This window comes from Thermobia domestica, chromosome 1 (genome assembly GCF_964235325.1).
Source record: "Thermobia domestica chromosome 1, izTheDome1.hap1.1, whole genome shotgun sequence".
Classification (NCBI taxonomy): Eukaryota; Metazoa; Arthropoda; class Insecta; order Zygentoma; family Lepismatidae; genus Thermobia; species Thermobia domestica.
Genome location: NC_137454.1, coordinates 70306625 through 70321065, shown reverse-complemented (window position 1 = coordinate 70321065; position 14441 = coordinate 70306625). Strand labels below are relative to the sequence as shown.

The following is a 14441-nucleotide window of genomic DNA, read 5'->3' as shown; positions in this document are numbered from 1 at the left end:
GGGACCGGCGAGTGAAATGCTCAGCTCCTGATAGCGTAACATCGTTAGATACACAATGTCCAACTCTCAGTGAAGACAAAATAATCAGCAGAGCTACAAACTTGACATGAGTCACTGAGCGATAAGATCTGATTGCCTCGTGCCAAAACTGTGTTAATACGTAACTGAAATTACATACATGTATATTTATTTAACTATATAAATATATATATATAGCATCTTATTAATCATTTATTAATTAGCAAAGTTCCGGATACAGCTAAAGATAGACAAGGTCATTTTACAATATGTTCAAAGGAACCTGAACATGATACTTTTTGAAAGTTTTCTATAACCATCGTCAGAGATAGCTTAATTTGAACTATAAATTTGTAAAGGAGGATAAAAAAAACGAAAATCATAGGCCTATATATATATATATATATATATATATATATATATATATATATACAGGGGTAAAAGTGAGGGGAAACGCTGAGGATGATGTTCTCCCATCTCGAAAAAATACGTACGGCATCTTCCCCAGTTTCTAAAAAATTACGCCGCCACCTTGCCCTACCTTCTCTGGTTCACTTTTACTCATATATATATATATATATATATATACAACCATGGATCCAGGGTATGATCAAGGGAAGAGTTAAACCACAGTTTTCCGCTTTATCCAATGTGAAAGTAGGATTGAAGCCATAAGCACCCGAAGGGGAGAGCAGGGTGGTGCCCGAGCCCCCAACCCCTGGCTCACGAAAATGTATTAAATTTCTTAAGATTTTCTTAATACAAATAGAAAATACCAAACGTAATGAAGCATCCAGGGATTTGAGCCTCCCCCCCGCCAGTAGAAAATTTTCTTCGGGTGCCCATGATTGAAGTCCATTTTATCCAGTGTATACCTGAGAGTCAAGGGGCTATAGCCTCTATAGCCCTCCCCTTGGATCCGCGCCTGTATATATATATATATATATATATATATATATATATATATATATATATATATATATATATATATATATATATATATATATATATATATATACTCTGGCTATAGGACGTCAGGAGGAACGGTGGCTCAGTTTTATATCGCTTAACTCTGGTATGATGGGTCCCTGGTTCGATCCCGCAGACTATAAGAGTTCTCCTGTTTTCGACCACATTCTCATTCCACCATTTTTTCACAACTATCTATCTTCTCTAGTTTACAGGGCATATACGTGGGACGTACAAACAGAATCTCATTTCATTCTGTATACATCTTCTAAAAGTAAAGTAATCATTCTCCATTTATCTATTTATTGCAGTTTTTTTTTCGAACATAATTTTAAATTGCAAATGGTAATTAAAACACAATACACTAACCAAAGATAACAAGGCGAAAAAGTAATAAAATCCTATAACGTATTGGAAGACGGAACGTGGGATTTGAATATGGTATCTTCCGAAATAGTATGAGAACATGATCTTTTTCACCTATACTGCTCGCACGGTAAAGCAAGTAAATAAATTTTAAAAAAAAATGCTACATTAGGAATCTCGGATCTTTGATCTATAAATAAAAGCAAATGAATTCGTCTATTTTGAATATTTACACTTGTATTTTGCATACTTGTACTTGGAAACGTAAATATGCTAATATGCTGAACACAGGAAATTCTATTAACACTAATGATTAGCGTTAACTCGGAAGGAAGCGAGAACAAAGAAGGAAATCTAAAGTTTGTTTCCTTTCTAGAATAAAAAATTGGTGAATATAAATAGTTCTTCCTTTTATCAGTTCGTAATTTAACATGTTTCCAACTTCTATTGTAGTAAAATAAATAAATAAACGTACGTTTAATTCAACTAGTGGCTATTTTATAGAGACTTCACTTATTTTTTTTTTTTTAAAAATGAAATCTTTAACGTCCTACGATTATACACTTGAAGCTCGGATGATTAAGGCAAGGAGATCAGGATGGAAGAATTGGTGGAATGAAATTGTGGAAGGACACGGAGAATCTTCGAGAAATCCAACGGACACAATATTGTGCTCCACAAACTGAAATGACCGGGAATCGAACCCAGGCAGGGGCGGATCCAGGGGGGCGATCGCCCCCCCCCAGAAGAGGAAACTTTCTTATTTTATATATATAAATAAAACCCATCCCAAAGTTTGGAGCCCTTAAAAGTAGCAGTATGACAACCCACCGCCCCCCCAGAAGTCGGTCCTGGATCCGCCCCTGAACCCAGGACCCCACTTACCAAAGATAAACGCTCTACCACTGAGCCACGGTGGCCCCTTCACTTAATAGAAATTCTATTCTAAAATCACCAGCAGAAAACCTACCATAAGTCTTATAAGTACAAAACGGAAATGCCAAGAATGCCGAATCCAAAGTCTTCCTCCCTTAGGGATTTTTTTTTTAAGTTAGGCTTATTTATTATTATTACTCGTTTTTTCTGCTTCTACCGTTGATAATTTCCATTTTAAAAATTTAGAAGAGCTTGATTATATTATCCATGGAGACAAATTCCAAATAAAAGTTGCAAACAAAAAAGGAAAGTTTAAAAAAAATGTACGTACCTAGATTTGGCCGCACAGCTGTTTGTAAGTCCGACTGTCGGAGCCATCTGTGAAGCACCACGCGTGATTTAATAGCGATGAGAGATGGTTCGAATATTATTGTTTTGTTCAAAAACAAAAATTAAGCAAGCTCAAAGGGAGTATTATTGAGGGTAAAAAATATTATAAGGTTTTCATTAAGAACAAACACACACATGCACACAAATCTTCACAACACAACAATGTGCATCACCATTTCAGCTCCGAGATTGACACGAGAGAGGAAAAAGAGAGAGAACAAAGAAGCAGACGCCGCCGTACAGAAACCAGATGATGACTGATTCACCACCGACCGACGAACCGACTCCCTCCGCACCCGCTCGGAGCTGTCAGCTGGCTGCACCACGTGGTTGCCCAAAGCTAAGCTACATACACGTTCCCGCGAAGCCTCGAACGCAGCGCTAGGTCAACCACGAGAGCCAATCGCCGCTTCAGCGGGGAACACATATGACGCGTTCAACAGCCCCCGCACAAGATTTCGCGTTGCCATCCACCGCTTCGTATTCCTTGTGTGTGTATCCAACCCTCTAGAAAGTCGGCTCAGGAATATCCCTTCCAGGCCAGGCCAGCACAGCCAGCAGCATATTTCTTTCGACGAAATAATTCCAGCTAGCAGAACTGGAGAACTTCACGAAATCTTTTGTTCTCCAGAAATTATTCATAAACTCAACTCTTCATTTCTTTTCCTAAGCGTGACTTTTTTTGCAAATTGCTGTTCACAGAAATTTACTGTGTTGCCATTTGAATGTGAGTCGTGTTTGCACTTTCTCATTTGATGTTCACATAAAATTGCTATGAACTAACCTTTTCTTAGAACTCCAGCGTACTTTCAAAGGACGTAGGACACTTTCGAAAAGATTACCGTAGCAAACCGAGTTTCTTTTTCATTTTTTTTTAAATATAAAAATATGTTAGTACAGTGGCTCAGAGTTATAGTAGCGCTCAATATTGAACACGTATTACAGCAGCCGTACCATTCATTGAATTAATTGATTGTTTGATAAATTAATATGTCCTAGCTGCTTTTTTCGAAGCTGTACGAGGTGGCATCTAACTAACTAACTCTATGGCCTATGGAACTCGGAGGTTCAGTGCTTCTCACAAAAGCTCTCCTGTTCCTACTGCTTCTTAAAGTGGGATCCGAACCACTACTCGGATTTATATCTGAGGTAAGCACCCGCAGCGAGTACTGAACCGGGAACTACACGCACAGACAGCAAGCGTATTAGCCACTTGACCACGAAGAGATTGCTAGCCAGTGGTATATTGAAAGGGGATTGGTGGCAGATTGCAACCCCTACCATTGAGTCTTTCATATACTACTGAAATGGAAAAGATTTCAATATTCCTCAATCTTGGAACTGCAACAATAGGCCTATATGTGTGTGGAGGAGGGTTAATATATACGTATCACATTACATCACTTTCGAATGTATATAAGATGTGATTAACTAGAGTACATGCTTAGCCAGGGTAAATAAGGACAAGGAGACAAAGGATTTTTAAAAAAAATGAAATTAAAGATAGTTGAATGACATTTTTTCTACGATTTGAGTGTTCATCTAATCGTGCAAAGCTGACCAAAGTTGGAAGAAAATATATAAACGAGTGCTTGAAGTAGGACATCATTTGGGGAGGACAAGAAGGGGGCAATACTCCCCCCTCCGAGTTTGAGAAATACATGTTTATATATATTTGAGAAACACATATATAGTGGCGGATCCAAGGGGGGCTATAGCCCCCTTGACGCTGAGGTACACACTGGATAAAATGGGCTTCAATCCTGCTTTACACTAGATAAAACGTCAAAATATGGTTTAGCCCCTCCCTTGATCATATCCTGGATCCTCTCCTGTGTATATATATATATATATATATATATATATATATATATATATATATATATATATATATATATATATACACTATATTGTATACTAATATACTAACAAGAAACGTAAATCTTATATGTCAATGGAAAATCTCGCCTTGTCCCTCGCAAAATCTGAAATCACACTTGGAGAGCTTGAGGCACCGCATCGTAGTCAGAGGTAAACGTGAGGGGGGAATGCGGGGGACACCGTCCTCTCACCTCCAAAAAATATGTACTGCGTTCCCCCAGTTCCTAAAAAAATGACAATGGATAAAGATAGGCAGGGGGATGGCGGACTGTCCCCCAATCTTTTCAGATCCACTTTTATCCCTGTTCGTAGTTACATTGAACAGGAAATGACTTTAATGAAAATCCAATAATCCTAAATTTCACGTCTCTAACTTTAAGGGATTCCGAGATATGGCAATCATATTACAATAATTCTAATCCCTGCTTCTTTTCTCCTTGCCACTAGATTTTGTTCTCTTCTGAAGCATATACAGCGGACTCTTTTTAATTCGAACTTGGATAATTCGAACAAAAGCTTATTCCCCTTGAAAACTGTATTAAAAACAATGGTAAAAAATCATGGGTAATTCGAACATTTGAAAGTCCTATTTGGATAATTCGAAGTATTTACAGTGGAAAAACTTGCACTGTTCGACAAATTGCAAATAAAACAATGTAATTTCAATTGGTTTTTATTTATCTGTTATCTTATCCAGAAGCGACCATGGGAAAGAAATTTTGTTTATACCACCTCATTTGGACTTCCTCTCGTTATAGAGGATCCGGTAGAAGATGGTTGGTACGCATCTCTCCACCTCCTCAATAACCTAGAAGTGTCCATTCCTTTTGTAGAAATGTCAATGACCTTGAACCCTGTCCTCCACTACCAAATGACTTGCAAGAACGAGATATTTGTGCAATTCTTTTTAACTGAACTAAAACAGTGACAAAAAGGTAAGCAGATTCGTTTGTGATCTATTGGCGTGCATTATGCACAATGTCGAATCACGGCGCCTATTCTAATTCCTTACGGAAATGTGGTGATTTATACGTAAGGTGTATTGCATGTTAATTAGTTTTTCATATACAGTACAGTTATTTTGTTCCCTTCATTTTACTTTAAAATGAGATTTTTGGTTAATTCGAATTTTGGATAATTCGAAATTTTTCTTGTTTCCTGGGACTTCGAATTAAAGAGACTCCTCTATATATATATATATATATATATATATATATATATATATATATATATATATATATATATATATATATATATATATATATATACAAGGGCGGATCCAAGGGGGCTAAGGGGCTATAGCCCCTTGACGCTCAGGTTTACACTGGATAAAACGGCAAACTATGGTTTAGCCCCTCCCTTGATCATATCCTGGATCCGCCACTATATATATATATATATATATATATATATATATATATTAGAAAATATTGGGAGTTAAAAGAAGAAGCTGAAGATCGAGACAAGTGGAAGAAACATTTCCAGGCCCAAATCTCAAAATTGAAAAAATAAAAATAAAAAATCCTCATTAGTCCCAGTATAACAGTCCATGTAACGTGGGTTCCTGTCATCTACGCATCTTCGCTGTCATCAGTTTACAACGTAATATGTGCTCGAGGACTGCACAAAATAAGGCAAGAAAGGAGCCACGGAATGATATCATGCAGTGTTGAATGATTCAACCAAGAAGCACTGCAGAATAGTGACGATTTCAGAAGATCCCCCGAGGGACTAAGAATAAATAGAGGTAATAGTGGTACTGTAAAATACTGGTAACCCATGTAGAAGACAATCGGGGAAATGCCCCGAGGAGCGAATTCTTTGCTCCAGGGGTAATTCTTCCTGAGCCACTCCTAAAAATCATCGCTACTACAGATCAACTTGGAAGAGAATTAAACAAAATAGGTAATGTTGGAGAAGAGCGGGAGAGACCTTCATCCAGTAGTGTATTGATAATGGTTGAGTTTTATAGATACACATGAAAGATTGAATACAATGCACATCCTTCGCTGCGGCTTCGAATCTTAATTAAACTACAATAAATAGCGTTATTTCGAGCAAATACGTAGAAAAACAATATTTATCCAAAATTCGCAATGGGTGAACTCACTGAATAGCCCAGATGCGTTCTACTTTCAGTTTTGCTGCATTTTACGCGGAGCCGGAGCGTACACTTACGAACACCAATTTGAGTGTACTGACATCTAACGGAGTCTGATGGAACTAAATGCACGTACATACACCAAAGCTGCTAGAAGAAAAGTTAAAATCGAACAAATGTAGGCCTATGCTTACTATATTCGATTTTTTCCAATATTGTGAGTTGTTGAGTTCATGCTCACAGATAAATATTGATTTTAATATATATATTTTAAATTTTAATTAGTATTAGTTCTAAAATATCTAAAATTGTCATTGAAGAGATCTAGTCCCATGAAACTCCTGTCTTCGATATGATACTGCAACTCTTGAGAAGGGGTGAACACAGGGTTGAATTAACATACTCTGGCGCCGTAGACTACATATTCAAAACTGCTCCTATCTTCAAATGTAGTTCTTGTGATGTAAATTGCAATGACCAAATTGTCATCTCAATCCAACAGTCATGTTTATACAATAACTCATTGTTGAATGCACGATACATGCAATATAGGATCACTCAAAAAGGAAGAAAGGAGAAGAAATATAGAACATAATACAAAAACACTCGCATAGGAAATTTCCAGAATAGTAAATTAATTTATTCTATAATCTACAAGGAAGAAAAAAGGGAGCCAAAAATGCCGCCCAGGCCGGTAGCCAGCACAAAAATGTAGGGGGGACCGGCTGAAGTTAGGGGGGTCCGATTCAACCATATTATAGATCATCACCATATTATAGTTCATTTGCAAGCTTATGGGGCGTTTACACTTAGTCGATTTGCGTTCGATTCAGTTGAATTGACGTCACTTTCAACTTAATCGACCGTGTAAACGGGACTTCAACTTAATCGCTTGTTGATCGAAGGCGACTAATCGACTGGCAACTGAATTAAAAGACGTTCTATTTTCTGTGGTTGAAATAATTGAACACATCCATCAATCTGATTCGGCCTAGTTGCTTCGATTTAGTTGCAAATGCAGCAAGTCGATTTAGTCGTGCGACTAAATCGACTAAGTGTAAACGCCCCATTACCGTGAAAATTTTGGGGCGGCAGCAAAAATTTTGGGGGCGGTCCCCCTAGACCCCTGAATACGAGCCTGATGCCACCACTTAGCTGCATGTTGTCCTAGACACCAGTCCACTGAGCTTAGGTGTGGGCGGATACAAGACGCACTCTTTGCCGTAACTTGAAAGTTTGTTTATGTCATATCATCTATATATCTATAGATGATACTGAGAAACAGACACCCACATAGGGATTGATTTTGTTAAGAGGGCACGGTGGCTCAGTGGTAGAGCGCTTATCTATAGTGCTAGGGTTCCTGGTTCGATTCCCTGCCAAGTAAAGTTTTTTGGTGGACAACATCGTGTCCATGGGTTTTCTCGGAGTACTCCCATTTTCTCCCACATTCCCATTTCAGTAATTCTTCTACAATCATTCATTTGCCTTAGTTATCGTCTCCCTTAGCCTAACGTGCATAAACATGGGACATAATAAGGTACTGAAAGATTTCATTACTTTTCATTTCAGTTCCAAAGAATTTGAGGGGGAGTTCAAATTCAATATGAGCGTAAATTATATTAAAACTTGTGAAGTCACCACTAAAATCATACTAAATTGACAGAAAAGTCAGGATTTTTGTGGACAGGAGGAAAAGCCCTGATCGTCAGGACACACTCCCTGTGTACATCCCTGCTGAAAGATATTTCAAAGAACTATACAGGGCGTTTCTAAACAACACCGACAACGTTTGGGAGGTGATTCCTGACACCAAAATAAGACAAAAAGTATATATCACCCTTGGTGCACTCCTTTCGGAATTATAGACTGCCGTAAACATCAAGAAATGAATTTTAAAGGTCCATAGTTCCAAAACTATGGGACCTACCGTAGTCGGGTCAAGACTTCATTTAGGAACTAATATGTGCCCTATCCAAATATCCAAGTTTTAGAATCCTGTGATACTTCCGAAACAATTTTTATAGAGGTAGTTGGAGAGTACTTCAAATTATATGCCTGTAGCTAAACTCCCTCTATATAAATTGCTTCGTGAGTGCCTTAGGATTCTGAAACATGTATTTTTGGATAGTGCACATATTAATTCCTAAGTGAAGTCTTGACTCGACTACGCTAGGTCCCATAACTTTGGAGCTATAGACCTTTAAAGTTCATTTTTTCAAGTTTTCGGTAGCCTATAACTCCGAAAAGAAGCATTTGTGCACCCAGGATGGTCTATACTTTTTGTTTTATTTTGATGTCAGGAATCACCTCCCAAACGTTGTTGGTGTTGTTTTGAAACACCCTGTATATGCGAAGATGAAAAATATTCCAAAAGTGATTTTGTTGCATAATTTGTTTAGCTACAATGTTTGACAGTGCTTTAACACTCACGTCATCTTCTGTTTTAGGACATTCTATTTTCTTTGAAATCAATGGGTATTTTAATAATGTGATTTTATTCACTATACTTGTAACCAGAGGTAAAAGTGGAACTGAGAAGGTAGAGGGACACATATTGTCACGCCGTCCCACGTGCCTATCTTTGCAAATTGTAATTTTTTAGGAAGTGGATGGACGCCATACATATTTTTTGGAAACGACGTCCAGCCGCGTTCACTCTTACTTTTACCTCTGTTTGTAGCTGAAATGACCGCTCTTCGTACGGGGAGAATAGGTTTGTGAAGAGTATTTCAACTCCTTCCTCCTTTAGGATATATATTTCAGTGAAAGAGCAACTAAGGATTAAAAAAAAAAGATAATCTACTTTTCACATACATTTTTTAAACCTTCCGCCCTTTAATCAAAATGACATGACAAAAATCCAATTGGGGTAGGTAGTAACTATATTCCAAAATTCATTGCAAACTGTTCTGTCATTTACGCGTTATGCGATCATAAGCAACAGCCAACATCGCTTTCAACGTGAAGAAAGAAATTCAAAATCACTGGGACACTGAACCGTTTAGTGTTAATGAAGAGTTTAGGCCTACACACTGACAAGTAAAGGATCAAGTAAAGGGTCCAAATGGATGAATCGAGTTGCAGGATGAGACATTGTGCGCCCGATAGAGGATGTGAAAATATGTGTATCAAATCAATCGCGAACCAAACTTTCAACATACGAGTATCAGTCTCTTAGATTTTCATAAATAACTATAAAGATGATATTCAATCTTCCAAATAAGTGCAGATAATGATCACTAAAGTTCATAATTGACTTTTTGAGAACATTCTGACCCTAATTGATATATCACATGACTACCTTTCCGTTTCAAAAAATATCACATACTTCAAAATGGCGGATTTCAAGATGGCGGCGGAGGTTCGTGATCTATTCTACCCATTCTTAGTTTGCCAATATGTGTAAACTACCACCGTTTTCATGGTCTACCTTTCACTATTTTCAAGATTCAAAAGTTTATTTGATATATTTCAATAACATAGCATGGCCCTCCTCCCATCAACTTTGACCCCTCCGTTTCTTATGGTGCTCGGCCGCTATAACTTTGCACATACGCATATTTTCACATCCTCTGTCAAGCGCACTATGTCTCATCCCGCAACTCGATTCATCCATTTGAACCCTTTACTTGTGAGCATCTTCCTAAATTAGAGTGACCGCGACGATTCGTGAACTCTGGGCGATACACGAATGATAAAAAGAATGTTCCCTCACGTGTGATGCATCGGAAGAATTCGGTACGATTCGTGGAGCTGTGTTCCGAACGCATACGAAACAGCAGAAGTGTACCAACAACGTTGCCAAACTTAGGAAACAATTGTTCGAATTAAAGGATAACAATAATAATAATAGCAGAAATATAAAATAACTACAACAAGAATAACAACGAAACGAAACTTAGCGGCGAACTGACAACAATGCATCCTCAGGACATGCTCTCCATATAGCGCGCGAGACGACACTGCCAAAATTTCACTGGTGGGGTTGACGACTGGAACACACCCTCGTGTTCTATTGAGTGGTGATGAAATTGGTAGATATAGGTCAAGCTTCACGACTCCTCGCGATCACTGTAACAAACTCGTTAGAAACTCAATTTTTCTTATAAATTATGACCCGCTTTCTCCCCCTTAGGATTACCACTTTAATCAACGTAAAGAAAAAAGAAAACAAAAACTAGTTCGAAATAATTGATAATTATATTTAAAAATTCATTTCAAACGGTTCAGCCGTTTACCCGTGATTCGACCAGCAACAACATAGTTTTCGTTTTTATATATTAGATACAGTACTTCTTAAATTAGGTTTTATTTATAAATTAAAAATTATTTAACCAAGGATTTAATCTCCACAAAGTAAAATAACATTTAAAAGGATCTTAAAAATATCAGTAAAATCAAACCGGGTCTTCTTTCTTCGTTCTCTATATTGCTACACGAAGGTGGCACAGTTTTAATGAAAAGTCGAACCTAGGCGCGCACATAACTTTTATTGGGGGGTAGTGTACTACAAGCTACTACTGTGCGTCTATGTAGTGTTGCTCGGATATTATTGTGTACCCGATAACTAATTGTAAAATACTTCCACTTATCTATATATTAAAATGTTAGAAAACTTTGTATGTTTATGGCTAATCTATTCGACAATGAGATCTCGAAAACCACAAGTGCTAGAAATGTGCCTTTTTAGCTGGACGATTCCAAATTTTGTGTAGATTTGTCAGTTCTCATTGAAATTTTCAGATAACTTATCTTTTATTTAATTCCACATTTTAGGCGCCGTTTTGGCCCTATTATGTTTAATATTGCCACTAGGACGATAAGGTTAATACCCTTGTGAAAGGCAACCAGTAGAGGAGCTATGTATAGCGGGTTGATGGACATTTCAGGCGCTTTGCTTTAATCTGAATGAGAAAACCTATTGCAAGCTGGCAACTTCGAAGGCTTCTGGACTCACAATGAGGCGTACTCGGATATGGAATTATACGAAAAAAAAAAATTTGCATTTGGTATCATCTATTACTTATCCAAGTTTGCCACAAACTCCCCCCAACATTTCATATATTAAAATACTGCATTGATATGTTTGTCTATAGCAATTTACTCCCTTTGAGAGTTTTCCTGTCCTTTACTTATGTTCGTAAAGGGACTTGCACAGATATAGTGAGAAGTGGGAAGGAGATTCACCCTCATATTAGAACTGTGCGCTGTGTAAATAGCACAAGTTCAGCTAGTAAATATTAAAAATGTTTAACCAAGGATTTAATTTCCACAAAGTAAAAGAACATTTAAATGGATCTGAACAAGATATCCGTAAAATCAAACCGATAAAATATTGTTTCGTTTCAAAGAAAATAGAACAATACTTCCATATATAAATAAACAAAGATGGCAAAACAAGGATGGCCGAGTTATTCAACATAACACTGTGCTTGTCGTACTCCGTGTATTGTTTTTCTGCTTTCTTCGTTCTCTATGTTGCTACACGTAGGTGGCATAGTTTTTGTAAAAGGTCGAACCTAGGCACGCACCCAGAAATTTTTGTTGGGGGAGGATACAATACTACCAGCCACTACGTTTATGTAGTATTGAACGGGTATTATGGTGTGCCCGATAAGTAATTGTAAAATACTTCCACCTATATTTTCAGAAAACAAATTATATAAGTTGATTGTTTTTATAATAGAAAGAGTACAGACGAAGTGTAAAATCAAATATTCATACTACATCCATCATTTCCCTATTTAACAATTATAGTTTTATTAAGAAAGTGTAATTTTTTGAGAAGGGGTCCGGTCTCGGTGGACCCCCGTGGGTGTGCCCCTGGTTGAACCCGAAATGCGCCCTTTGTTATAGTTTCGAATAGCGTTACCCACGAGACAAGAAGTACATTTTCAAATTCGAGACAAGACGAGAAACAAATCAAGCTTTAAATACAAGCAGAACTGAGAGTGTCAGGTTGTCAAAATATGGCATGTTGTGAGTGAATTGCGCCAAGATACATTTCTTGCCTGTAATTACTGCTATGATAATACAGTTCATTTCATTTAGTTACTCTAGTGCTTCCAGATGTCTCTGTTAATTAGCCGGAACAGTTCTGGGTTTCGGATCCACATTTAATTGTCTGCCCCTCTGGAATTGTTTGAAACTAAAAATATACCGGCTTCCCTCCAAAACATACCCGCTTTTACCAGTCATCGATACTTAAAGGTTAGGCATAATTGACTCTCTGTCACATATGTTTGGTGAAACTTCAGTGGCGGACTTAGCCCGGGGTCGGGAGAGCCTAGGCTCTCTTGTTTTTTGAGTTACTAAAATAATTTAAACTATTATTTATACATTTTTGAAAGTTTATAAGAAGCTCATAATAGTCTGGGTTCTTGCTGCTCCCTTCCGTTTTTACCTTCAAGATCCGCCACTGTGAGACTTATTATTTAATTAATTCTGATATTTCAGCAAGAAGCAAGTGCATAACTTTGTATCCCGGTTTTTAAAATGAAATGAAATCTTTCAGTTTTACGTCCCACGATTATGCCGGTTAGGCTAAAGGAGACGGTGATGATGAGTAATGAATGAAATGGTGGAATGAAGAAAGTGGGAGGAAACGGGAGAACCCCGAGGAAACCCACGCACACGGTGTTTGTCCACCACAAAGTTCACTTGGCGGGCGCTGGGATCGAACCCGGGACCGCAAGCACCAGAGATGAACGCTCTACCACTGAGCCACCGCGGCCCCATCCCGTTTTTTAGTCTTGAAATGTGGGAGTACTTCTTTAGTTGCATGATAATGAAAACAATGGTCGAAATCTAGTTATCACAGAATGTAAAATAAAATTGTAACAATATACCTATGTTTACTTTAAAGGTGTCGTAAAAACCGACATCCTGTAGATGAAATGAAGCGCGACGAAATGAAGCAGCATCCAAACAATGTATTAATTACACTGCGATGTGCTCTTGTATTTAATGAGCTTGTAAGAGAGCAATGCTTTCTTATATTTCACCATTTTACTTTTTAATGAGAGACTATTCTTTCATAACATTCCATTCTAGTTTAATAGATCTATTTATTTATTCTTTTATACTACCATAGAAAGATTCTGTCAAATGTAAATACAAATATTCAACTTCCAACGCCATATTTTCAATTACTACAGATTTGTTGCACATCACTTCCAATATCCATGTTTATTTTCTTTTTCCACGTTTCTTTTCACCTCTTCCATATTTATTTAAAACAGAATTCCTTGCGCTTCAAATTAAACAATTTTATCGCATCTTATCGTATTTTATACTTTGGTGATAATGGTTTGCAAAAAGAAGAATGTCATCAAGGAATTACGGCTGTATGAGATGTTCTCTGTTTGTATTGATCTATTTCGTCTCTTCATTCAGAAACAGAACCATATATGGGGCGTTCAGACGGAATTCAGTCACATTAACAAACTTGTGAGAAAAATACACATAACAGTTTGTATGAAATAATTATAGGGAAAAAGTTTACACTGCTTCATCTTGCGAGTTATTTACAGTATTTGGATATGTAATTTTCAGGTTCTAAAAGAATCTTCAGATTGAGCTCTTAAAGACGAAACATTTTCAAAATGACCAAAAGTAGACTTGATTCCCTTGTGTAGTAAATATCCCATATCACTTTTGCAAAAATTTTGGGAGAAATATTATCATCCTGTACTTCTTTCTTGATTCTTACTGTTGTTATGCACCCAAATATAGATAGTTGGACATTCACAGCTAGTTTGTTTGCAGATGTTATCAGTAACTTTGTCGCAATCTTCTCCGGCATCGACAGATTTAAATGCGTAAACAAGTGCCAAAG

The 14441-nt window shown here is 37.3% G+C and overlaps 1 protein-coding gene across 2 annotated transcripts in view; it reads right to left on the bottom strand.

Annotated features, from left to right (window-relative positions):
* Ndae1 (Na[+]-driven anion exchanger 1) overlaps positions 1-14441 on the bottom strand; it is a 518135-nt gene that overhangs the window by 480948 nt on the left and 22746 nt on the right. The window contains exon 1 of one of the 2 annotated variants that reach the window (XM_081758590.1): positions 2561-2940. The exons of the other annotated variant lie outside the window; for it this stretch is intronic. Coding sequence (XP_081614716.1) covers positions 2561-2607 — 47 coding nt within the window. The 5' untranslated portion in view covers positions 2608-2940. Of the gene's footprint in view, positions 1-2560; positions 2941-14441 lie in introns of those variants that run through there. 2 annotated transcript variants of the gene reach the window in all.